Source organism: Besnoitia besnoiti, chromosome VII, assembly GCF_002563875.1.
Source record: "Besnoitia besnoiti strain Bb-Ger1 chromosome VII, whole genome shotgun sequence".
Classification (NCBI taxonomy): domain Eukaryota; phylum Apicomplexa; class Conoidasida; order Eucoccidiorida; family Sarcocystidae; genus Besnoitia; species Besnoitia besnoiti.
In genome coordinates, this window is record NC_042362.1 from 274039 (window position 1) to 300134 (window position 26096).

General features: G+C 57.4%; 3 protein-coding genes across 3 annotated transcripts; 1 reads left to right on the forward strand and 2 right to left on the reverse strand.

Annotated features, from left to right (window-relative positions):
- Nucleotides 1-1694: 1694 nt before the first annotated feature.
- Nucleotides 1695-6682, reverse strand: BESB_076270 (5'-3' exonuclease, N-terminal resolvase family domain-containing protein; the record flags this gene model as incomplete). The annotated part of the gene is made up of 6 exons (XM_029365988.1): nt 1695-2078; nt 2369-2499; nt 2922-3207; nt 3360-3550; nt 4127-4295; nt 4973-6682. The coding sequence occupies 6 exons, from the start codon at nt 6680-6682 to the stop codon at nt 1695-1697; spliced, it is 2871 nt and encodes a 956-aa protein (XP_029217419.1).
- Nucleotides 6683-9846: 3164 nt separating this feature from the next.
- Nucleotides 9847-10143, reverse strand: BESB_076280 (uncharacterized protein; the record flags this gene model as incomplete). Its single annotated transcript, XM_029365989.1, has 1 exon — nt 9847-10143. The coding sequence occupies one exon, from the start codon at nt 10141-10143 to the stop codon at nt 9847-9849; it is 297 nt and encodes a 98-aa protein (XP_029217420.1).
- Nucleotides 10144-10268: 125 nt separating this feature from the next.
- BESB_076290 (uncharacterized protein) lies at nt 10269-23707 on the forward strand (the record flags this gene model as incomplete). The annotated part of the gene is made up of 16 exons (XM_029365990.1): nt 10269-12961; nt 13728-13871; nt 14431-14509; nt 14913-15044; nt 15512-15589; nt 16092-16629; nt 16968-17116; nt 17485-18313; nt 18765-18968; nt 19102-19373; nt 19697-20132; nt 20270-20370; nt 20903-21515; nt 21760-22238; nt 22588-22901; nt 23521-23707. 16 exons carry the CDS (start codon nt 10269-10271, stop codon nt 23705-23707), a joined length of 7248 nt encoding a protein of 2415 aa, XP_029217421.1.
- Nucleotides 23708-26096: the final 2389 nt, after the last annotated feature.

Here is a 26096-nt window from a genome sequence, read left to right on the forward strand (position 1 = left end):
CTCTCTTTCGTCGCGGGAGCCCGCTGAGCTTTTCGCGTTTTTTCAAGACTGTTCGCCGTCTTCTTCGTTCTCGTCATCTCGTTTCGCGAGCTCCCCAGCTATCTGACTCTTCTCTCTGCTGTCTCGCCTTCTTTCTCTCTCCCGAATAAATCTCTACCTCTAGATCTGCCGCTGTTTGATCTTTCTCGATGTTTCTGTCGCGATGTCCGCGGCTCTCTCTTCTTGTCAGCTGGATCACCTTTAAAATTCATGCTGAAGCGTTTCAAAGTTAACTTCCTAGATACCAGGGGAGCTGAGGTAATCTTCTATCTAGCTCTGTTCATGGAAATCAAAAGAGCTTGACCGCTAGCGACTTTCGTTTCTCCGCGCGAGCTTCGGGACCGTTTCCGCGCAAGCGGTGTTCCCTGAATTCGACGTCGTGCGCGCGTCTGCCGGCGCTCAGGTTTCCGCTGTTTCCGAGATGTGCGCTCACTCTACTCGCGCTTGCATGCTCCCTTTTCAAGGCGGAGGATGCGTCTGTTAGAATCGCCTTTGGGCTTCGTGCCCGTGTCGGAATCGAGTGCGTCCTTTGGCGAGGAGAGCGAAGCTCGTTTAAGTCCTATCCACGTGGAAAAAAACGCAGTCTGCAACCGACTTGTGTCAAGAAAAAGCTTTTTCGTGCTTCGCCGGTCGTCTCCTTTTCGACTTACGCATAGGGGCTCAAGAGACAGGTGCTTTAACGTGTATTTTCTCCCATGCATGCATGCGGAGAATGTATCACATGCATGCAGGCGTCCGATGCATGCGACTGTAAAGATAAAGGGTTATGTCTCTGTCTGTGAAGGTGTGCTTGCTTCTCGTTTTCGACGTCAGTCTCAACGTCCTCGCGAGAAGACAGAGAGCGTGCTCGGAATCGATGTGTATTTCAGCACGTATGACGCCGCGCCAATTCAAACATGCGGAAATCCATATATATACATATACATAGTATATAAATATATGTGTATATATAAATATATATATATACTATGTAAATATATGTGTATGCTGGCTTGCGTGTTTGTTGGGATTTCACGTGTCAGCCTTTGGAGCGGAGTTGGTTTCCCTAGCGTCAGCGCCGCAGGAGGAAAACCTTGTGTTGGCTGTTTTTTCTTTTCAAGCGAAACCGTGTCATTCGCCTTATATGCGGCTGCGCTCGGGTTGCGGCTCCGCGGTGTGTTGTGTCCGTTCTCGGAATCCCGTTTCTTTCTCCGTCACGCGGCGTCTCTCTTCGATTTTTTCGTGTCTTGTTGGCGGCTCGTGCTGTGTGGGGGTCTGGCCCTGCAGAGACTGTCGCCCGTTGCTTCGAGCGCGGAAAACGTTTCAGAATGCGAGAAAACAATTGACACTTCAAAGGGAAACGAGCGAGAAAAGCGGAAAAAAGACGTTTCTTCGCGCAGCACAAAGGCGACGGGACTCCGCGCGACAGGCACTGTGAAACCGTGGACAAGATGTGCCAAAAAGCGACAAAAACGGAATAAATTGAAAAAACAGTCCTCTTTGCTCTCTGAATACACTCCTCTCAACTCCCAAGCCTGAATTCCAAAGCGCCACACGAGAGGCTCGCTTTCATCGCTTTGCGCCCTCTCCCCCTCGCCCCGTTTCTTCCTCGCGAACGCACACACTTCCTTCTTTCACGCCTTCTCTCAGCTTTCATCTCGGCGTGTTTCTCTGCTTCACGGCTCTCTGCGGTCGCGCGTCTCCTTTTTGAATCGGTTTCTGAAGAAGGGCACTCCCACTGCAGAGAAGGACTGTCCGCCGAATGTTTGCGACTTTGCGCCGTCGCCGTCCTGCGTTCTTTCGTGCTTCCGCAGCAGATAGGCGTAGGGGTGTTTCTTCGGGCCCTGGAAGCAGGAAGACGAAGTCAGCCGCCCGGAAGAGCCCGCTTTCCGTTTCTTCACTTCGAAGCGCGAGAGCGAGAGACCTGAGAGCGACTCCACTTCGTAGTTGAGAGAAATCAAGTGCTGATTCCGCTCGAAGAGCGCCGTGAAGTTGCTCAAGTGCTTCACTTGACTCGGCTTCAAAAACCGACGCAGCGCCGCCTCGTCCTGCAGCAGAGCCTGAAGAGTGCAGATACAAGAACTCGCGAGAAAACCGAATTTTTCGCATTTTTGAGTATATACATGGATAGTTACACGAGCGTCTCTGCTTCTGAGGTTTACCGTCGCCAGTCTGCGCAGGACGCTCTCAAAAGATACACAGACGCAAACGCACGCGCACGTACGTGCACATGCATGCACGAACACGTATATATACATATTCAGTAATGTCTAGGAGCCGAGACGAAAACAGGAAGCTCTTCCGCGGAAGCAGCAGCCTTTCGTTTCGCTGTTTCCACTTTTCTTCTCACGTTTACGTTGCCGCCTGCCGTCGCGATGATCTTCTGGGCGGTAACGGGGCCAACGCCTTGACAGCCGGTCACGCCGTCCACGGTGTCGCCGGTGAGAGCCAAGTAGTCTCGAATCTGGTGCGCGGAAACGCCTGCCAGAAGAAATAGAGAAAGAGGAAATTGAAACAGGCGCGGTCGCGCGTGTGCAGCGCCGCAGCTGGCTGCTGAGAGGCAGCCGCAAATTCAGCGGAGAAAAAGAGTTCGAGGCGCTGCGGAGAACGCGTTCTCCGCGTCTCTGCGCCAGCGCGGAGAAGGAAGCAATGGAAGAACAGAGCGAAAAAGAGAAAAAACATTGCTGACACAAGGAATTGCAAGTCGAGAAGGCCTCCCACACGGGAGCGTCGCTGCGCCGCGACCACTGGAAGAAAGAAAGACACTCCGAGCGAAAGGCGACGCAGGCGGGAAACCCGCGCACACATCTGCAGCTTGCGAGCTGGAATGAGCGCCTTCGCGGAGTCGGACAGGCAGAAAACGAAGTCTGAGGAGACACATTTTGACAGCCTCCTCCGCTCACCGTATTCCATTTGTACCCAGTGGTGATCGACGAGCTGCATTTTCTTGTGGAGCTGCATGATGCGGATCTTCGGGAAGGGCTTTCGCTCCTTCGCTTCGCCCTCCAGCGGGGACGTGCACGAAGCTCCCGAGGCACAGCCTGCGACCTCTTCGCTGCCCTCGCCGCCCTCCGGTGCCCTCGGTTCGACAGACGGCGCCGCCGCAGAGGCCGACGAGGGCGGAGGCGTCACGGCGGAGGGAGACGCGAACGGATTCGCGACCGGCTCCATGTAGTTGTGCTGCAGCACCTGCAAAAGGACGAAGAGGAAAGAAGAGAGACACACCAGACAGACTCGCACGCAGTTCGCATGCGGATCAGCTGCAGACTGGACGCCGCTCAGGCAGACAAAGAGAGACGTGAACAGATTGGGCCTGTGGGCGGGAAGGCGCGTGCACACACCTGAAGGAGATCTTTGTCTGCAGTCGCGACGACAATTTCATCGAAAATCAAGTCGGGCTCCTCTGCACCGCCTCGACCCGCGCCCGCGAGGCTCTGCGCGGCTGCAGCGCGCGAAGTTTTACACGCGCGGCTAACCAACGTCGCGATCACGTCGTCGGCCTCCACGCCGGGTTCCGATAAAATGCCAATCTCTGAAAAGCAGCCTCGCGAAGAAAGGGAGAGGAAAGCGAAGTCGTGAAAGACACGCTTGCTCGCATGCATCTCTCTCTCGCTCTACTCGTCGCCTAAACCGCTCCGCTTGTCTCCCTGCTATACGCTTATATGCATGGATACAATCCATACAAACATATATAAAAAATAAATATATGTACATATACGTATACTGATGCATGCGCTCGCGCTGGGCTCCGCTCAGCCGCGACGCGGCGCCGAGAAAGAGGAAAAGAAGAACAACTTCGACGCGGAAAAGCCATTGCATGTGTAGGCACTCGCCTGCACCGACGCCGTTCACAAAGACACGGAAAAAAAGTGCATTTGCAACGACGTTTCTGTCTCGCGAGCGCGCGCCTGCTCGCCGGGATTCAAAGTCGCTTGTGCAACTTGGAGTCTCGTTTTCGCTCGCCACGTCTCCGGCAGGCTTCTTCTTCTGCTTCCCGACAAAGCTGGCTCTCTCTGCACACTACTGCGCTCTGCTCGAGAAGAAACGACGCTTCCGCTGGCGCCAAGAAACCCGCCAAATGCGGGAAAAAACAGGGAAAACGGCTCACCCATTTGCTGGCAGAGGCGGAGGATGACGCCGAACTGATTCGTGAGGCTGGGAGGCGTTTCTGAGCGGTGACCTTTGTAGCCGTCGAAAATCGCTTTCCGAGACTCGCGGCTCTCGGGTCCGTCAAACACCACAACCAAGTGCGACGGATTTAGCAGCGCGCGCCGAATCTGAGGAAAAGACGCGGAATGGGGGGAAAAACAGACGATGAAGGAACGTGTGACGAAGCAGAAGACCACGTGCGCCGAAATGGCGAAGAACTTTCGAGAGACGGAGAGCGGAGAGAGAAGATTCCGAAAGAAACACGACAGAACGTCTCGCCGATCTTGTTTCTGTCCCACTAGCAGCCGCCACAGGCTATGCACGCGCGGCAAGCACCCAGCGAACTCGATATGAATACATAAATAAATATATATATCCATAAAATGTGAAAAATAAAGGAGACATCGTTTCCGGTTTCGTCGCCCTTTCTCTTTCTTCTTTTTGTGCGGGAGAGCTCGACAGACAAACCCGAAAGCAATTCTACAGCCACGGACGCCACGACAGGCTGCACATGCCCGTAATAACACACCTATAAAATGCAATAACGGGATAGCAGCCGCGTGGATGATATCATCACCTTTTTCTTGATTTCCTCTCCTCGAAACACGCGTCTGCCTCATACCGCGCGCTCCGAAGAAGACGCCGCAGGTGGTCTCTCTCTCTTGACTGCTCCAACATATATGCATATATATATGCCCTAAGCCCTATATGCATAGATGCAGATTACGCAAATGACAAAGTCGAGGCGGGGTCTGATTTTCTTTGAACTTTGTTTCAGCTTGACGTGTCGCGTGTCGTCTCTTACCGCGGCTAGCGAGCGGAAGAACCCGATGATGGCTTGGATGGGCACGCCGCCTCCGTCGAGGACTTCGGGCATGCCAAAGTGCGACCGGAAAGCCACGCAGGTGCCGTCGATGACGGCGAGGATTTTCTTTTTCTCGCCTTCTTCTCGCGCGCGCGACCCCCCGTGTCGGTTCTTCTTCTTCTCCTTGTCCTGCGCGGCGCGCTGACGAAGACATGCGCCGCCGCCCTTGGGTTTTGTCTTCCCCTGCGCCGCCTCCGCCTTCAGCGCCTCGTCGCTGCACGCCCTCCGCGCAGGAGACGACTCCCCTGTGGATTCGGTGACCCGCGCAGACTTCGCTTCGCTCTCGGCGCCCTTCCGCGCCTTCGCCTTCCGCTCGCGCTTCTTCGCGCGGGCGTGGGCGTCTCCCTCCGCCGCGGCGTCTGCTTCGCTCGCGGCGCTTGCGGCGCGCGAAGCAGACGACGGCGGCGGCCGCAGCGGCGCAGAGAAGGGCGACGAGAGACACTCGGCGGAGAGGAACGTGGAGGGGGGGAGCGGCGTCTCCGCGCTTGCGGCTGCGGCTGCATCAGGCCACGGCGGGAGCGCCGCCAGCCCTGAAAGCGGCTCTTTTTTCTCGCGCACGCGACGCGGTTTTGACCGCAGCGGCAGCGCGGAGGCAGCCGCAGCGGAAAAAGAAGAGAGAGGAGAAGAGAAGCCGCGCGAGGAGGTGGACAGCAAGGACGAACGGGACGCGGGAGAGAGCGGCGACTCCACAGCGCGCGAAACGCATCCCTCCGCGCGAGCGCGGTCAGAAGAGGAAGAATGCCTTCGGCCGCAAAGCGCAAAAAAAACCGGCCTCGAAGAAGAGAGGAAACCCGCAGCGGCGCAAGAAGACGGCACACAGGAGAGACGGGAAGACGAGAGAGCGAAGGGCGACTCAGGCACGCCAGGCGAGCGTGGAGCGTCGCAAAGCGGACCCCCTGGCGGCGAAAGAAAAGACGGACTCGCGCGCGCGTCTGCCTCCTCACTTATTCGCCTGCTCCGAGAGGCTGAATCGACGACAGCAGACCTCCTCCGCGCCTCCTCGGTCTCGGCGTCTGGCGGGCAGCTGAGGCACCGCAAAAGAGACACTCGGGCCTTGGGAGGGAGAACACGCCGAGGTTCGTGAGCGCTCGCCGCGAGAAGAAGAGAGTCCTCTGCACTTTGCCCTTTGCTAGCGGCAGCGAGCCACGGCGGCTCCGCAAACGACGGCACAGATTTGTTTTTCTGTCTCTGCCTTCTCAGAAGCGTTTTCGCCCCGCCGAGCATCGCCGCCGCTGGCGTCCGCGAAACGAGTCGAGGCATGACCGCCGCAGACGTTTTCTCCACGCACGCCGCTTCCTCGTGTTTTTCTTCTTCATCAGCAGTTGAGAGCTGGAGCCGCTCCAGGCAAGGGCGAGAAACCGGGAGGGGAGCCGAAGCGACGCAGGCCGCGGAGCTCGGCGCGGAGAACAGGAGGCGCGAGCGAGACGGCGCACTCTCGTTTCGAGTGGAGAAGCAGAGAGAAAAAAGCGGACTTGTCGCCGTCACAGTAGGCGACCTCGTGGGACGGAAACTCGCGACAGTGCACCCGTGGGCGAGGAGAAAACCGTGAGAGGAGAGGAGAAGGAGAGGCGGAATGCCGGCGACAGTGGACGCAAGAATACGGGATGGAGAAAACAGGAAAATGGGGAGAAAAAGCAAAAATCGCTTCATCTGAATGCACGCGACGTGTCCAATGAATTTGCCGCGATGACGCACACTCTTCTCGCGTTCAAAGTAGAGGAAAATCGCCGCCTTCGCGTCTCGCTGCGAGGTCGACTCCGCCAACTCCCTCTTCACGACACCGCGCAAAGACCTGCGCGACTTCGCTGAATATCCATTCGCCCTCTCTGCCTCGTAAGGCGTGCTGAGAGAGTTGCTTGCGAGGCAGAATGAGCCAGATCGCCTCCCCTCCCCAAGTTATTCAAATTGACTGTTCACCGCAGCACACGGCTGTTAAAGAGTTACTTCCATTTCGCAGTCATATGCAGCTTGCGGCGATTTGAAAGCAGATTCCTATATATATATGCATATATGTGTATGTGCCTTGCGAGCGTGAGCAGCGGCGTCTTCTTCGAGTTCAATCGAGGCAATAATCAGCTCCAGGCATCGGGCGCGGCAAACACGGGAGACTGAGAAGGACGCGCTCGCGGCGCGGGCGCGGAGGCGAGAAGAAAGAAAACAGGAGACGCTGAAAGTGGGCAGACTGGAAGAGGGGAGAGAAAAGAAGAGAACAAGAGAGATGAGCAGAGAAAGAGGCGTGTGAAGCGCACACAAGGTGCTGGTCCGCCCCTGTTCCTCTCGCCGCATGCACACTGCCGGTGTTGGCAGAGTCGTCTTCTCTGTCGGAGGCTCGATTTCTCTCCGCTGAAAGACTTGCCGAGAGAAGGAAAAAAAAGCGGAAGACGAGCGCGCGAGAAACGATACAAAGAAAAAGACAAAGACGAAAATTGGCGCGCTCTCCAGGCGCTGCGTGTGCAATGCTCGCCTCCCTCCCGCGTGTCTTCCGCGGCAAAGGTGCGAGGAGGAAAGACGGCCGCGAAAGATGCAGTCTTTGAGGACAGAAAGAGGACAGGAAGGGCGACACCGGAGCCTTTTCGCTTTGAATTTGTCGCTCTCCCGACCTAAGAAACCTCAACACGAAGGCGAAGAGGCGGAAGCTCCAGTTTTCTCTTCGCTCTAGCTCAAAGACTTCTTTTCTCTGGGGCATGGCACCTGCGCGAAGACACGAAAAGCGGAAGCTGCCGCGTAAGGCGCAGCTTCGTCTAGTGATCTATATCACCTTTCGGAGGGAAGAAACAAGCGGGAAAAGAACCGTTTCAGCAAGAAATGAGAGGAGAAAGTCCCTCTCGCCCTAACGCAACGAGACGCTGTCTCTACGCCTCCCACGAGACAAGACGACAAGTGAGCAGCTGAAAGGCAGCTGCGGAGGATGCGAAGGAATCAAAAATATGCAAAGAAACGAAATCTAGAGGACACACATTCTCTCTCAATGCATCGCAGCGGAGACAAGGTTGAATTGTAATGGCGGGAAGAGGGATTTTGAAGGGATTCTCAGCGACACGCAGAGCAAGCAAAGCCGAATTTCAGAGAAAAATCGCCAGACGAAAATGCAACCAGCGTCCGCGTGTCAAACCTTTTTCTGAATCTGCTTCGCCTTCCGAGCGTCGGGCGAAAAATGTGCAAAAATTCTCCTTTAAAGATTAGGTTTAAGGTTTAGGGGACTGCTTTGTCCTACATAAGGAAAATTTCGGACTACTTACGCGCTACTTTCACGATTTCGTGCTCGTCTGGAGGCGTACGCGGCAGCGACATCCCCGCCAGAAAATTTTTCTACTTTTTAAAAAGCTCCAACACGTTTGAGGCACGAGAGAGTGTCCCCTGTGCAAGGTTTCTTTTTTGCGGAGCATTTTGTCTTTTTTTGTATTTTTTTGGGCTCAGCCGCGCCGGCGGCGACCCGTCTCCGTCGAGGTGTCCTCGTTATCCAACTTTACGCTAAATCTTGCTATCAGTTGCGAGTTCGTCGGGTTCTTCAGCTTGAACTAGTCTGCCTGTTCTGCTGCTTTTTTTCGTTTTGAGTTCTCGTTTTTTCGCTTCGTCCTCTTTAGCACATCCGCCTGCCTTCCTCCCCGTTGTATAGTCTCTACCTTTATTCTCAGGTATTTTTGACTTCTCCTCGGTAGGTCGTTTTCGTCTTTCTCTGTCGGGTTTCGGTACCTTCTTCTCTCTTTTCGCTCCTGATTCGTTCTCACTGACATTCTAGATCCATGCGTCTCCGTTGGAGCTTGCGGATGCCTCGTCACTCGGTCTCGTCTCTTTCTGTCTCTCTTTTGTCGCGTCTTTTTTTTCTTTTTTTCTGAGAGGCCTCGGGCTTTTTTTACTTCAGTGCGTCAGTTTGCCTCTCGCCGCTGTCCGCCGTACACCGTGATCTACAGAGAGGAGAGACCGAAGAAGGCCGCATGAGCGTCTTCATCTTCGCTCCTCTCTCGCGCTGTACCAAGGCGGGAGGCGAAGAGATCGTGCGCGCGCAGACTCCCGCCCTCGCTTCCTCTTTTTCTGCGCATCTTTGGACTCTTGCCTACCCGTTTCCGTCGCAGAGATGCCTCTCCCGCCGTCTGTTCGCTCCCTCTCACCGAGGAGAAGAACAAGAAGGAAACGGAAAAGACGATAAGCGCGGCAGCTCTGCTCCCGCCCCCCTTCTAGCGAGCAGTGTGACGCAAAGTCTGCGCTCGAAGAGAGGCGCGCGGCAAAGCGGACACAACATGCGCGTCTCGCGTCGACCTCATTTTTTCGTCGTCACCGATACACATTTGCGTCTCTGTCCCTTTTCTCCGCTCGAAGGTCAGCCGCCTCCTTTTCTCGATTTGTCTCTGCTTAAAGACCCGTTTTCCTCGTTCTCAGCTCCTGCCCTCTGCGCGCGTCCGTCGAGTCGCCTCCCTTCTTCTTCCTCCTCTCCGTCCTCTTCCTTCTCTTCTTGTCCCTGTTCAGTTTTCTGCGGCTTCCCCCTTGATTCTCGCGGCGCTTCCGCGCTGCTTGCGTCCTCCACTGACCGTCGAGGCTGCTTGTTGTTTGCTTCGATTCCGCGTCGCTGCGCCGCAGTCTGGGGAAAACAAGAGTTAAGCGATGAAGGCCGTCGCCGTTGGGCTTCTACTCTTTGCAGAGATGCTTCTTGTGGCGAGAAGACAAGCACTGACAGGAACGGCGACGTTTTCGAGTTTGCGAAGGGACGGCCTCGAAAGGCGCAATCCAGAAGATGGAGCGGAGACAGAGAAGAGCAACTTCGCGCCGTTGCTTTTTCGCCTGCCTCGCAGACCGTCGCGCTGCTGTTCACTAGAGATTCACCTCATTCGCACATGAAGACGATGACCGAAGGCGGCGATCTTCTCGTCGCCTCCGCTCCATCGCTTCAACCGTCTGCGCCTCCTGGCGCGTCTTTGCCGTTTGCCTCTTTTTCTCCTCTCTACCTTCCCCCCGCGCCGGCGGATCTCGAGGCTGCGGCGGCCGCAGCGCACGCGCTTCTGCGTCGCCCGCGTGGAGGCGCTCTGCAGCTCCTGCGGCTGTCTTCTGCGTGGCGCCAAGAGCCGTTTGCAGGAACAGACAGAAACGGGGAAGGAGGCCTGGGCGTCTCGTCGCATGCTAGAGGCTGCACTGAGGAAAGACCGGCCGGAACGGGCTGCCGAGAGACGCTCGCCGAGGAGGCGAGTATCGCGAACAGTGAAGGCAGCCTCGAGGCAGCGGCGCGCATCCCCACGGCAGGGGCATGCGCTGGCGCGGGGGACGGAGGAGGCGAGAGACAGGAGAACTTGCAGCTGTCGAGAGCGGAGAACGCATGCAGAGGGACGAACGCAAGGGCGGAACTCGGTCACGCGAGAGCGTGACGGGCGAGGGCAACGTTGACAGATGCGGCCGAGCGGAAGACAGCGGCTTTCCGACGAGGAAGGAAAAGGAGGAGAGAGAGGTGGAAGAAGCCCGACACGCGCTGTGGACGGTAGAGAGAGTTCGAGAAATCATCGACACGGTGGCGGACGCGACGAGACATGAAGCTGCAATTTCCGGCGCCTCCTCTTCGCTTTCTGAACCGAGCTCGCGGCCGCTAACCAACGTATGCAGCCGTCGTCTGGAGACGCTTCTTCTTTCGCATCTCAAGGAGACCTTCGAGGGCAGTTCTTCGCCTCGTTCCTCGCGCACGCCTTCGTCATCTTTCTCCTCTGTCTCTGCGTCGTCCTCTGTCTCTTCTTCTTCCCCTTCTTCCTTCGTTCCTCCTTCTTACTATACCTCCGGTTCCTATATTCCTCCTTTTTCATCTGCCTCTTCTTCGGTCGCTTCTGTCTGGCTGCAGCAGACCGCCGAGGGCGGCGTCCGCGTCTCGGGCGAGGCGGCGAGCGCCAAAGAGAACTCGCGGCGGCAGCTGCGGGCGCTCACGCAGGAAGAAGACGCTGACCTGCGGCAGTTTCTCTGCAAAGGCCGCGGTGGCGAGCTTCTTCTCCGCCTCGCGCCGCTCGCGTCTCTCTCGCTGCCGGAGCTCGCCGAGCTGGCGCTGCATGCGCGGAAAAACAGAGCGGGGCTGTTTCTCAGTCAGAGGAGCTTCTGGAAATCGCTTGCAGCCTGCACCCTGAGGCATCTCGAGTCCGCGCAGGCGCGCAGCCACGCCAGGAGCCCGGCTCAGGTGGCGCGGGAGGGAGGCGGGGAGCCTCGCCACGAAGGCCGCGGCGCGAGAGGAGACGAAGGCGGGAGCGTTTCGCAGACGATGTGCGGCGCCGCCGAAGTCGCGGCGGGAGTCGAAGGAAGAGAGGGGGGTGGCGATGCATGCGTTTTGCCCTTTCAGTCTGCAGGCACTCCTACCGCCGCCCTGGCGCAGTCAGGCGAGGAGGTCGCAGCTACTTTAGGGAGTGAAGAGAGCGAGAAATGGCCTGCGCGGCCGTGGATCGAGGTGCTTCTCGCCTTCCTGCAGTTCCCTGCCGCGAGCAGAGATCCTCGTTTTTTCCGTCTGGTTCTTGCGCATCTTCGCGAACGCACCTTCTTCGCGTCGCTCGACGACATCCTCCATGCGGCGCATCTCCTCGCGAAGCTCCGCGGTGCCAGATGGAGCGCCGAGCAGGCGGCCGCGCCGCGAGAAAGCGAGCGAGAAGAGAGTGCACAGCTCCAGGCACCCAAAAATGGCGAGCGCAGGAAGAGGACGGCTCGCCAGGCGGCTACGGAGCCCCGAGTGAGGGACGGACTCAGCGGCGACGCGTCTTTGGGCGCGGGGAGGACAGGCGCGGCTGCTGCCTCGCGCCTCTCGGAGCGACGCAGCGAAAAAGAAGACGTGAGGCTGCTAACGGCTGAGGCGCATCGGCTGCTGGTGGCGCTTGGCCGCAGGAGTCTCTTGCGGCGAAAAGAGCTTCCGCTCTGCGTCTCCGCCGCGGTGCTGCATGCGCACGCAGTCTGGCAGGCGGAGGCGATCCGCGGCTCGACGCGCCTCGCATGTTTCGCAGTACTGCCGCCTCTCTCCCCGAATGCCGATGCGGAGCTTGCTCTGAAAAGCCAAGTGACAGGTGACGCAGGAAAGACGCGAGGGGCGGAGAGCGAGATCCCGCGGGCGGCGCCGACCCTCGAGCTGCGGCAGAAGGCCTCTCCGCACGCCGAGGAAACGATTTGTCCCGCAGAGAAGACTGGCGCAGGAGAGCAGACAGAAAACGGGAGAGGGAGTCTCGAGGGCAGCGTGCGTCGGAGATCTGAAGAAGACGTTGCGGCAGACAGCCACGAGGGAGAAGAAGAAGCGCAGCTGCAAAAACGAGCCGAAACGCCGGCGGCGCTGCGGCTGAGCGTGTTCGAGAGAGGCGCAGCGGCGCAGCAATCCGAGAAGAAGGACCTCGCAGAAAAGAAGGAAGTGGCTTCCGCTTTCGATGGAAACGCCTTCGCTGACCCCTTGAGCTCCCTCCTCGCCTTCACGCCGACTCTCTTTCACTGTATTGGCGAGAAGGCCGCCTCGCAGATCTCGCTTCAAAATCAGATAAGAGACTGCAGAGAACGTGACGAGGGCGGCAAACGCGGAAGACCGAGCAGGCGTAAAGACGATCTGCGGTACACTGCCGTCATTTTCGCTTCCTTCGCGAAGGCGCGCTGTCCCGTGCCACCCTCGCTTCTCGAGGCGCTCGACACCCGATGGAGTGGCGAGAGAGAGGGAAAGGCTGCAGGCCGAGCGCGACTCCGAAAAGGCGACGAAGAAGACAAAGGCGCAGAAGCGCGCGGCGAATCGCGTGAGAGGTGCGGACTGCGGAGAGGAGAAGGACGAAGACGCGCTTTCGAAGATGCGCTGAGCGACGAAGAGGAAGGCGCCTCGTGGCGAGGGCAAGAGCGAGCCAGACGGCGCGTAGAAGGGGCGCGAAAGGATATCCGCGAACTGCGAGACGCTTCAGGCCACAGCGTGGTGCTGCTTCTCTCGGCTCTCGCGCAGAGCGAGGAAGGCCGAAGGTAATCAAAGATACCGCACCTGAAGAAAAACCTCAAACCTCAAACCCTCACACTTCCTCAAGCAAAATCTCAAAATATGTACTCCGCGTCCCAGAGGCACACTGCGTCCTTTTCGCCCGCGAGGGGAGGTCTGCGTTCCGTTTGGCTCCCCGTCTTCATCGCGAGAGGCGTGCCGCCCTCCAGGCAGCGAGCGCCTCACGATCTGCGGAGGCCTGAAGCCGCTCGCTTCGGGGCTGTTTGTTAGCCTGCGGGAGTACTATCGAGCCTCGTATGTGAAATAGCTTTCGTGGAAAACCTAAACCTCGCATGCGACTGGCATTCAGCCGCCATGATACAGTCGCCCAAGATTTACTTATCTACCGCAGATTCGGTCTACTGTCCCTTTATCCTGTATTGGTCACGTGGCTTCAGACGCTTTGAGACCGTGCTCGTGCGCGTTTGGATGCGCCGTTTCCCCCTCTCTCTGTACGCCTGTGGATGAGAGGTGATGAGCGGCTTCAGTCCCTAACGTGGAACCTGTCTTTTCTCATCTGGGTTTTTTGCCTGGCTTCTCGTACCCGGCTGCCGCAGCGAATCGTTCCCTCTCTCACCCAGAGATTTGCGAAGTGCATCTGCTACTTTTGCGTCGCCGTCGTCGGCGTCTCGCTGCGCCTTAAGTGCCGTGCCATGCGTTGCCTGAGAGCTTGGGGGGCGTACGTGGTGTGTGGCTTCCTCTCGTCCCTGCGAGGACTCCACTTCAGCCTCCGCGTCTCTTTTCTTTTCGCAGAAGCGCCGCGTTCGCGGTTTTATCGAGAGCCATGAAGACGCTCGCACCGCAGCTGAACGCGCAGCAGCTAGCCATGGGCATGCATGCACTCTCCCTCGGTAGACCGCCAGGAGCCTCCAAGACCCCCAACGGCCTCCTCGCCAGGTAAAAACACGTCAAGAGCTTTGATCAAGTGGATAGAGGAACACCGACACATGCAGCATGACCTGCCGCGCATACATATGTATATACATGTATGTATATATATCTATGTATATATGTCTATATCTATGTATAAATATGCGTACATGTCGATGAATGCATACTCGGCTGCCAATGTATCTGCCTCTTTGTACCTGTCTCATCTCTTATGCCTCTCCTGGACGCTCGTTTTTGTGTCCTTCGTTTCAGAGGCAGGACTCGTAGTGCTCCCTTCGTGGTCAGTCCACTCCTGGACTGATCTGCATGACTTCTTCCCTATCTCTCCATCTGTTCGCGTCTCTCTAGCCGCCAGTCAGCGGCTTGATCAGGCGTTTGTCCATCTGTCTCCCTCTACAAGCATATATGATCATGCAGGCATGCGACATGTAGTCACGAGGCTCCGCAACCTTTTGTTCGTATCCTGTGTGGCTGCCACGCCCGTGACAAGCTTCAAAAGAGCCTGCGATTGGCGTCTAGACTCGCGCTGCATTGGCTTCGATTCCTCTTTTTCCTTTTCTCGTAGGTTCCTCTTTGACCGCGGCCGCCTCCACAAGCTCTCTGGATCCCACCTGCGACTCGTCCTGGTTGCGCTTGTTCGCTCGGTGAGCGCGAAGAGAGCTTCTCCCCTTGTTCGGCGTCTCTTCTCGCGCTGTACGGACTTTTGTGTCTTCTTTTCCTTGCGGACTGTGGTCGCGGCGGCGCCTTTCGTGTGTCGTCGCGTTCCAGGGAAGTTAGCGTCCAAATATATATAATATAAAACAGATCGTTTCAACTCCTTGCGCATTCCGCGGTGCCTGCCCCTGCCTTTGATGCCTCTCACTCGTTCTCTCTCCTGTATATCGGGATTCTTTCGTTCTATTCAAACTTCGAAGCGCCTTCCTTCCCTTCTCCACAGGCGCCTCCTCGCAGCGCTGCGACCCTGCTGCTTGCTGTCCCCTCTTCCGGCACGCGCCCTGTGCGTCGGCACTTTTTTTCTAATTTTTTCCTTTTTCGTCGTTTTTCCAGCCCCCCCCTCGCGGCGGCGTCTCGCCCGCCGTCGTCGACGCCGTCGCGCAGTTCGTTGAAGCCTCGCGGACGCCTCACAAGATTCCGCTGGACTGTCTGACCGAGGCGCTGCGGTTCCATGGCACGTTCGGAGTGAGCACCAACAGCTAAACCCTAAACCCTGACACACACGCGTGCATGCGTCTTTGCAAGGGAACATAAAAGCACTCAGCGCCCGTCCACGCGTCGCGCGCTGCAGCTTTCGCGCGCCTAAACCAAACGAGAGAGAGAGACGCCGTCGCGTGAGAAAGATCCATCTGTTTTCAGCTTGACGCAGAGATGAGGGCGAACGGGAAACGAGGCGTCCCTCGCTCGCCTAGTAGCGTGGCTTGCGACGGCGAGTGACAAGCTTCCTTTCTGAACCCACTCGAGCTCGACGCCCGGGGCCTGTGTGTGAGAACGAAAAACGTGAAGTTGACTGGCAGCGCTTCCTTTGCCTCATCCTGAGAGAACGCCGGAGCCTTCCAGCGACGCCAATTTCTTGCCTCCCGCGTCTGACCGATCGCGGAGGGCTGCTGTTGGCTCTGTTTTACGGGAGCGCGCTTCGATGTTTTTTTCAGGTTTTCCACGCGGCCTTTCTCGCGCAACTCTGGAAGGGCCTGCAGCGACGCGGGGAAGAAATCGAGAGCTTGGCTTCGGTGAGGCACTGAGAAGAGCGTCCGCTAGCTCTAGGCGGCGGCTCTCTCTGCAGCGAACGCGAGGACGTTGAAGCCTCGAAATAGCGTTCTGAATGCTTCGAGAAGCGTCCGGTCTTGCTCCTGGCCCTGTCGCACGTAGGCGAGTCTTCGCAACGCTCAATCTGTTTTGCTGCGCTTTCCCGCCGCGTCGTGGAGTGGCTTCGTGGAGCACTATCCGCGGCTCTTGGGGTTTTTACCGGTTCTGTCTCTGCTCCTGGTCGCCTCGGGGTCTCCATAAATGCAGAAATCGTTGCCTGTTTCTGCGTCAGCGTTTCGCCTCGCCTGCACGAGCGTTGGGGTTTGCGAACCTCCTTCTCTCTGCCGCATGAGCTCTATCCGGGCTTATCCCTTTCTCGCGCCTTCCCGGCTTCGTTCTGGCTCCTTCGCGCCTCTTTCCGCCTCTGCTTTCTGCAACCTTTCGACGCGCGTTTTCTAAAACTTTTTCGCGGATGTCTGTTTTCAGGTCGCGCGCAGCCTCCACTCGCTGGCGAGGCTGCCGAGAGATTTGACTCTCGCGCCTCAGGAGGGCAGTTTCCCTGCCGCTGCGGAGAGGCTCCCCGCGCATCCGGTTGTCTCTGCAGAAGCGTCTGCGTTTTTTGATTCGTCCCCTTCACCTGCGGTCGCCTCTTCGGGTCGCCGCGCGCCCGCGAGCCCAGACTCGCGGGACGCGTCCACCGCTTCTTTTCTTTCTTCTTCTTCTCCTTCTTCTCCTCGGCTTTCCGCTTATTCGTCGGCTCTCTTTCTCGACGCCGCAGCGAAGGACAGGGAGGCGCTGGCAGAGTTTGCAGTAGCGCGAGAAGCTGTCGCGGTTTTCCTCCAATCTCGAGCTGCGAAAATCATCTCCCAGCTCGCTTCGCTGGCGCTGGCCTCCGGTCCCCCTTTCGGCCGTGCACCTTCTTCTTCTTTTCCTTCAGCCGCGGTTTCGTCGGCGCTTTTCGGGCCTCGGGATGCGTCTGCTCGCCCAGCGGATGGCTCTTCTCTGTCCTTGTCTTCGGAGTTCGGTGAGTTTGAGTTTTTTCCTCGTTCACAGTTTTGCCTCCTTTTCACTCTGCCGTCGCTCTCTCGAGAGACACGCCGCGAGAAAACAGAGTTTGAATTCGGCCTGGATGGCGCGCAGGACTCGACTCTCTGTCTCTCCAGTGAGCGCCATAGGAAAAGCACGCGGGAGTACCTACACGGCATTCCATCAGAAAGAGCTTAAACCGCGGCAGAGGGCGACTTCACGTTGGATCCGCGGCGCGATGAACGATCGGCCCTTTTTCCTTTCCATCGGCGTCCACATTTCGAATGAGACAGTCCCTTTTGTCTGCAGTTTTTTCATCTGTTTTTTCGATTTCAGCGGCGCCGCGCCTAGGTGCCTGGCGCCACGTCCCTCGAGAGCTGGGAGATCTGCTGCAGACACTGACGGAGCTGCTGCCGTCTGAAGCCGCTTTCCACGACAGACAAACTCGTCTGGTTTTCGCCACGCAGGCGAATCGCGCCGACAAGGTAGAGTATATAGATCACGTGGCTTCTGGTACTTTGACATCATGCCGCAAGTAGGAGTTAGTCCTGCGCCAAGAATTCGTGTGCGAAGAAACGGACCTCGTGGAGATCTTTTCTAGACACAGGCAGCACAGCTCTTAGCCGCTTTCCTGTATCCACGCCCACTGATATATATTCTAATTTATATTTAAACTTCTATACGTACAATTCGACGCATGTGCAGGCACACGAGCCAATTGAATGTTCGCGTGTGTTCGGTTTGTCATACAATTTTGGCTGCGGCACGCTCGGACTGAGTTTCAGCTCTCTCCAAGAAGGTTCCTGATGAGCTGTTTGGTGTTTTCGCGTTTGGCGTTTCGTCTTGTGCTCAGGCTTCGATTCAGTTTGTCCTCTCCCCGCCTCTCGTGTTTCTCTTCTTCCAGTCGCTTTCCACGTTCCTCCGCGAGCCGAGGGCGCTTGCCTTCTTCGCATTCGATTCAGCGAACCTCGAGCGCGTCTGGGGGATTTCGCTCCATCTTCTTTCTCGCCTCGCTGCTCAGAACGCTCCCAGCTCTCGCAGCGACACCACCGAAGACTCCGGGCGAGCTCGTTCGTTGCATGTGGGGCGTCTCCCTTCCTCCTCTTCCTCCGCTTCCTCCTCTTCTTCGTCTTTTTCGTCTTCCCCTTCTGCAAATGCGAGCGAACCTTCTCTCTCCTGTTCAGGGGCCGTTGCGGAGGCCGCAGCGAGTCTTCTTCGCGTGTATCTCGCAAGCTCTACCGCCCCGTCGCCTCTCTCGTCTCCCTCTGACTCGCGCGTCTGCCTGGCCTCTGCGCCCCTCGCGCGCTTGCGGCTGCTTCCGATTCTGCTCAGTCGTGCGTCCTCACCTTCATCCTCTTCTTCGTCTTCCAGTTCTCCAGCTCTCTCGACTCCAGTGGCGTCTGCGGCTGCTGCGCTGCCCTCGCTGGCTTGTCGGCTTGCCTCTCCTTCTTCGGCTTCCGCGGAGCATCGCTCGCGCCCTGCGCTCGACGAACCGCGCGCGGCGCCTTCGCGGTCGCGTGGAGAGGAAGATACTGGGCAAGGAAACGCCGCCCTGCGGCAGCTCCGGCGAGGCACTGAGGCGCTTCTGAGGACGCCCCGGGCGCGATCCGAGCGCGAGGGAAGTGAAGCGGCGCCGACGACGGCCTCCGCGCCAGCCAGCCTCCACGAGGCTGTTAAGCAAGGTACAGGTCTTCTATCTCGCGGCTACCCTGAGAGGGAAGGGGGCAGTTAGAAAAAATACTCTGCGAGAGCGAAAACCACAGACGCCTCGCCGAGAGGAGGCGAGTGCGACGCGCCTCTACACAGCGGGTGTTGGGCGCCGAGAACTCGAAAAAAGTAGAGCGGAGGAGCTGGAAGATGACCTAACGGTCTTCCGCGCGCCCTAAAAGGACGATCCTGTCTTGGAGATATCTGAGGCTGCCTGGTCACCGCGCGGATGCACTCAAAGAAGTGGAAGATAGCCTCAAGCATGCGAATATCTGCATCTCCCGTATAACACTGTCAAGCCGAGGGACTCGAGCGCATGCTTGCAATTGCGCTCGACTGTGTTTCCCGCCAAGGACTGAAGAACTACTTCGTGTCTTTAGTTTTCACTTTTCTTGACGTTTTCTGGCGCGCATTCTCTGCGTTCAGTGCTGACCCTCGCGCGCACGGGCTGTCACTCGCCCTTCGTCGTCCTCGAGGCGCCCTCTTCGTCTATCTTTTCTTCTCTCTCGTCTCCTCCATCCTGCCCTTCGTCTCCGTCTTCCTCTGTACCGTCGTCGTCCGCCTCTCCGCTTTCGGAGCCTTCGGTCTCAGCGCACATCGCGCACGCCTTGGCTTCTCGCGAGCGGCAAGGTAAGCGCAGGGGCAGGGGAGCGCAAGTGGGAGGGAGCAGTGGCGGCCTGTTTCTTCTTCCTTCGGCTCTGCGCCCTCTCGTCGCCTAGGATTTAGGGGTAGTGGGTGTTTCGCTTCTCTGTTGCGCGTGCAGTTCTCTTTGAGGCGTACGCGTCGGCGCTTCCTGCGCTGGTGGCGGCGCTGGCGCAGCCGCCTGCAGGCGCGGAGCTGAGCGAGACCGCGAAGGCGGAAGACAAAGGAAAGGAGAAGGAAAAAGCTGCGACGGCACTAGGCAGACGCGGAAGGAAGCGGGGAGCGCGGCAAGGGCGAGACCTAGACGCCGAGCTGTCGAGAGAAAACGCACACGCGAACGACGCCCCTCCAGCGCAGAGACAAGGTGGCAGCTACGCAGGTCTCTCGAAAGACGTAAGGTCTCTCTCTGATCACCGTTTTTCATCTTTTCTCTCTCCTCGTTTTCCCTACCCTTGCCGCCTGCGTCTGGGTGTCTCAGCTGCGTGGATGAGCCGCAGTCTCTGCGCCGCGACCATACTTTTTTCCCGTCTTCTGCTCTCTTGTGCTCTCTTCGCGGTCACTCGTTAACCCTTCTGGCTGGTTAGTTGGCCTTTGTTATGTGCCCGGGGTCCTGCTGGATTCTCTTTTGCAACGCTGCCCGCCTTGTCGCCGCTTCGCAGCGGTTTTTTCTCCGTTTAGCCTCTCGAGCCTGGTCATCCTCTGTTTCGCTTTTGCAGCGCCTCGGCTTCCCAGCGCTCCTGGAGCTTCTCACCGGCGTTTTGGCGCTCTCGCTGCGCCGCCTCCTCGCAAGGCCGCAGTGTCTCCTTCCTGAGGCGGAAAGGGAACGAAGCCGCGAGCTGCATGCGGGAGGAAACGTAGGCGACCCCCTGGGCGCAGAGGACAGATCCGGAAAGGCCGCGCGCCTTCGACGCGAAGGAGAAAAAGACGCCGCACTGCAACAAACAGAAGCGTCTGGACGGCTGGGCGTCCGGCCCAAGACAGCGGAAGCCGCGAACGCGGAGGTCGAAAACGCCCTGGAGGAAGAGCGACGAGGAGCGGCGGGCGCTGAAGCCAAGGGAGAAGACGACGCCGACACAGAGCGAGAAGCTCTATGTCGCCTCCTCTGTGCGCTGCAGACGACCAAACTGAGCGGCGAAGACGAAGAGCGAGCAGGTAAACCGGAGCCAGCAGGGCCGTCTGGTTTTCTCACGCGCGCACACTGCCCTCCTGCCAGCGGGCCTATTCCTCACTTCGTCTTTTCGTGTTTTGAGGCGTTTACCGGGGTCCTCTTTCTCGGTTTTTGTCCTCAGCGCCGCTTGCCGCCTTGCTCTCGCTCGTCCTCAACGGCCTGCAGTTCCTCCAGCCGGACCTCTGGGCTTTCTTCCGCCCGTCCCTGACGAGGCACCTGCGCGTACGTTACACACTTATATGTATACATGAATATATCTGTATATATGCATTTATATGCATGCGTGTGTATGTCTACGGGTGTATGTATACATATATACAGAGTATGTGCGTAGCTGCGCTACAGGGCGTGTGCTCAGCTGCAAGAGGCGTTTCCATATGTGAACGTGCATCTCTCGCCCGTCGAGATCTACTAAAAATTCGCGGAGAGGTGGGTGTGATAGATTCGGAGACGCGCGTGGAAATGTGCGCACATAAACCAAACTGTAGCTACACGGTATTTCCACTCGTTATTCGCACTGGCTCTTTCAGATGATGCAGACGAAGCAGCGCGCGCGCAGGCGCCGGATTGCTGCCGACTGTCTTCACTATCCCACGGTAGCGGATATGCAACGGGACATGCGCGCACTGGCGTATACGAATTTTCACAAATATTCACATATGTGTGTCTACACGCGTTTCCTGCATGTTGCACAAGAATCCACAATTTGTTTGTGACGATTTTTTATGGATTCTGCGCCGTGGTTTTTCTTTAGGTGCTCCAGAAGCTGTCGAGAGAGGAAGGAACTGCTTTGGCTTTTCCCAGCCCCGCGTCCAGCGTGCTCGCCCCCCCGCGCTCGCTTCCTCTCCTTCTCTCGACTCCGCGCGTGGACGTTCTGTCGCCTGCTTTTTTCGCGCCGGCGCTGGTGGGCGGAGCCGCATGCGCGTCGCCGTTTCCAGGCCTTCTTCCTGCGTCGGTCGGCGGCGACAGAACTGCTGAATCACGTCCTCTGCCAAGAAAACAGAGTGCGCCAGCGCTCGGCGGCGCTGCGGCTCCGCATCTAGAGCGGCTCGGGGGCCCTTTGACACGGCAGTCTCTTCATGCAGAGTCAGAAAGAGCAGCGACGGCTGGAGAGGGGAAAGACGCGCCCGCAGCCTGCGAAAGGGACGCAGCGGCCGAGAGAAATGCGCGCGAGAGAGACGAGAGGCAGCGGAAGAAGGACGCGCGAAGATGGGCGCTGCCTTCCGCGATCCAAACGGGAAAGACACGAGACGAGCCGACAGGCTTTTCTCTATCCTTCCGCACGGAAGGAGGCGACGGAACGCCGGACGCCTGCAGGCGCGCAGAGGCTCGCGGCTCGTCCACACGCGTCTCTCTGAGAGACTCAGGTGCGAACGTCTCAGAAGGAGAACGAACTTCACAAAAAAGCATACATACATACGTACACACATGTCTGTGCATGTATATGGGCACTTTGCCAGCTTGAAATTTGCGTCTTACGCACACGTCTGTGTATCAACTCCGTCGTTTCGAAGGCACACACGCAACAGTTTAGCTAACGTCTGTTGTCACACTCCGAGCCTTTATGTGCCTAGTCTGGTTGCGCGCCGCGCCGCTTTGGTTCTCTCGCAGGCCGAACCTCGTGGGAGATCCGCTGGACTCGCGAGCGAAGCGTGGCGGAGTCGGTTGCAGCCGCAGACGTTCTTTTCGATGCCTTCGAGCGTCTGTCCGTGCGACAGAATGCTTCTTCGAAACTGAGCGAAGGCAAAGTTGGCATAGCGCCTTCGCCTCTCGCGCCGAACACGGGCTCGGAATCCAGAGAAAAGAGACCTTGCTCGTATCGCAGAAATGCATCTGACCAAGCAGGGGAGCCTGAAGCACGCGGAGGGTGTGCGCACAGGCTGGCTGTGGCAGCGCCGATTCCTTTCACGGTGGAACTGGCGCCTGCCGGAGACGCGTACTCCGCATTCGTCGAGGTCTGCAGCTGGCGGAGAGTATATGCAGGCGGAAGGCCAATGCTTCGCGTAGACATGCGCGTCAACCAAACAAGCGAGGAAACGAGGCACATCTTGCTCAAAAGACCTACGAAAGCACGCGGTGAACGCCTCAGGGTACGTTGAAGCTGCGCGCTTGGCTTCCAGCGCGAAGCAAGAACGCGGTCTCGCTTTTTCAAGTTCTGCAACCCTCTGAAGAAAGAGAAGGGAAGCGAGGGAGTCCCTGTGGTCTGGCTGGCACGAGGCTGTAGGAAGCGAAGATTTCAGCGAGTGCAGACAGATCATGCAGACCTGGTGCATGTGAACGTGTTGTGGTCTCTGTTTTCGGTGTCAGAAATCCAAAAAGGCATTCAGAGGGGAAAACACTCCGAGGCCGTTTCAGTCACCGGCGGAGACGTTTTGCCTGCGCGATCTGTGGAGGGCGTTGGTTTTTGTTTCTGTCCTTTCCGTGCATTCTGGCACGCAGATCTACTTCTTCTTTCTCTCTCCGATCGACTTCTTTCACCTGCCTCTCCTTCGGCTCGCTTCGGCTTCGGCTTGCGGCGCCTCCCCCCCCGCGTCCTCTGCAGCCGCGCGGAGCTCAGCCGCCCACGAGAGCGGCGACACGCCCTCGCAAGTCGAGTTCCTCAGCGAGCCCCGCGCGGATGGCGGTCCCTCAGGGATAAGGGAATTCTCTTGCTCTGCATCGCTGGTGCATCCGCGTGTCTATCTGGAGCTCTACGTCGCCGACAGCGTTCTGACGAACAGGAGTGCGCGTGCAGCGGGCTCTCGTTCTTCCAAGTGAGTGGAAGACCTGCTGCACACTTTACCTAGAGCAGATGGGGCGTGAGCGACTCTAGGTCTGTCTAGTTCTCTCGCTGTTCTCTCCGGCTGATCTGCGTGAATTCGCATCGCATGAGATAACCGAGAGTCTCCAAACGGATACACCATCTTGCATCTACGTGTGTAGACGCAGGGGTCTGCGTGCCTATTATGTGCACAACGGTGGCGTCTGGAAGATGCGACTCGAAACGCAGGCAACCTCTGAAGTGGCTAGACATGCGCCTATCTTCATTGACATTGCTCTCTGCATACACGTAGACGTTTAGATTTGAGTGCACATCTTTGTGGATGACACGCCTTCGAGGGTAGGCCCGTCTTCGCCCACGTGCCACATAGACACAGGACAGTTCATCGTCGATTCTTGGAACTTTTTCCACGTCGAGCTTGTTTTTTCTTCCTTTAACACGTGCCTCAGCCTGTTTCTACGCACCCACGCGGTACCTGCGAATGTCCACCCCCGCCATGCATATATATATATATATATATATTTATGTATTTCTGTGTGTGCCGATGCAAGGCAGCATAAGTTTTTTCTGCTTCATTTTTGCGCGACTGTGTTTCGGGGTGCGCTTCGCAGCGACTTGAGTGACTCGCCGTCCCGCGTCGTGCCGGTCTCCACGCGCGGCCTTCGTTCGTGGCTGCAGGGGGACGAAGGAGGAATTCAAGCTTTCCTGAGTTCTGCGCTACGCCGGTGCACACGAGCGAAGGACGCACACTCCGCAGCATGCAGAGAGACTCGCGTGCTCCCCGATTCATCTATGTAAAGGTGTCTGCATGTGCCTCTCTGCGCCTTTGGACATGATCATGGAGCGGGCGCCGCGAGGCGTGATTCGGAGAAAGACGCAGGCGGGTCGGGGGCTCTGCGGTTCCCGCCTGAGTGAGCCCACCGAAGCTGCCTTGTGCGGTCAACGGATGCAGAAAAAACCGCGGGCAGCAGGGGCGGCAAGCCGCGCAGCTTCAACGCTAGTGCGAGGCGTCTCCGGCCTGTTGCCACAGAAACTGCCGCGCCTTAGTAATGAGCATTTAGTCATTTGCCTGCACGTGTATTTACATCTCAAATATTTACAAACATATGTGCGTATATATATATATATATATACAAGTACATGTATCTATATGTTTGAACACGCGTATGCCGATGCGGAGAGCCTCTGAGAAAATAGCCGGTTGCCTAGCAGAATCGAGGGAATGGCGTGGATTCACACAGACACTCTGCACGTATCACTCGAGCTCTACATATATAAATATAGTTATATATATATATATATATATATATATATATATATATATATATATATATATATATATATATATATATATATATATATATATATGATTGGGATGTCGGCACTTTTGGATGTGCCTGGATGCCGCCCACATACACCTTGATCTGCAGGTATGAATATATCCGTCTACGTTCACGTGAGAGTGTGAGACTTGTATGGTTCGTTTGTGGTGCGCTTGACCGCTCCGTTTTTCGGCAGGGCGGGGAGGGGGGGGGGGTTGACTGCCGCCTTTGCGTGATGTTTGTTATTTTCTTGGGTTTTTTTGACTTGTGAATCCTTTTCGAGTGGAGCGGAGACGACGATTCCGAGGTCGACTCAAGATTTACGCAGCATGGGCTCGCACGCCCAACAAATCGCGCCTAGTCTTTGTGCTCCTCGTCTCGAGTTGCCGCTCCCAAATTTCCCTGCACTCTCGCACAGCCCGCGCATGCGATTGCACTCTCCTACGCAGCACCCGGAACCCACTCCTTGTCTGTCCTCTCCGCGGAGCAAGACACGCCACTGCTTCTCTTTGCTGCAGGCCGAGATCGTTTCCGTCTCTCTGCAGTCTGTAGATGCCGCTGTTGAACACCTTCGCGTGCGCGCACGACGCAAAGCCCACGCACACGTCGCAACGCACTCAACGCCGATTCCCGATACCGAGCTGTTGACCTTTCAGCCCCCGCGCGACCCTCCTCGCGTCTTCTGGCTGCGCAGGTACGGGGCGGGAAGGCGACAGTGCGCAGCGGAAATCCGGGAGAGCGACACAAAAGACGCTGCGAACGACCCGAAGGCGCACGCAAACACGGAACTGCGTTTAAGAAACCGATTCCATAAAAGGGAACGTAGGCGCAGGCGCGTACCCCGTACACATATATACATATACATATACACACGTGTATATGTATATGTATATATATGTGCAGGCGTCCGCCTGCGCGTGGATGCATGTTTAAACACTGCGGCATGCGCTGCGCTGCACGTATCTTTTGTACATGGACGAGGCCGGAGGTGAGAAAGGCGCGCGCCGACCTGCTCAGAGGCGGCGTGCGCAAAAAACTGAAATGTCGAGAAGCGAGGCGAGACACGCGGAAGACAGCTGAGGACGAGCACGCTGTGTCGCGAACTAAAAGGAAAGGGGCGATCCGCGGAGCTGCCCACGGGGCGCCGCGCTCTGCACACGTGGCTGACGGCCGGCAACGAAACGAGTGAAAAATAGAACGCCGCATCTGACAAGCAAAAGACTCACAGGCTGCTCGCGGACCAGACACAGGCACACAAAGACGCCACGCGGAGACATGCATCGAACGCAAATGTGCTTTCGCACGTACACTGCACGGTGCGCGCGCCGAGCACCGACGTGTGCGGCCGCGCGCCTGAGGACGCGGAGCGGAAGCCAGAGGAACCAGTCACGTAACTGATCGGGTTGCACACACAGACGCAAGTCGCTGTTTCTGCTAGACAGCTTCAACCCCCCAGTCCGCAGAGGCGCGCGCCTTGGACATTCCCAGGGGAGCCCCGCGAGCTTCGTCGGGAAACACCGGGAGAGCGGAAAGAAAAAGCGAAAAACGCGGACGAACGAACGCCATTCACACACCTCCGACTGAACAAAGCCTCAACATACATGCGCACCCGCGTATTTGAACACACGCATACATATATATCCAAAGAAATGCATGCTTACAGGTGCACTTTGTACGCGTGCGCATCGATATTCGCCTGGCCGTCTGCCCCGAGATGCGTCGGAGCCCCTTTATTTCCCGACGCACACGTGAATCGCGAGGATATTCGATTTTCTCATCCGCACATGCGTCCACTCGGACCTTCTTCAGCGCGAACAAAGAAGCGCGCGCCCCCACGCGAAGCCCGAGGCGTCTCTGGACTCCAT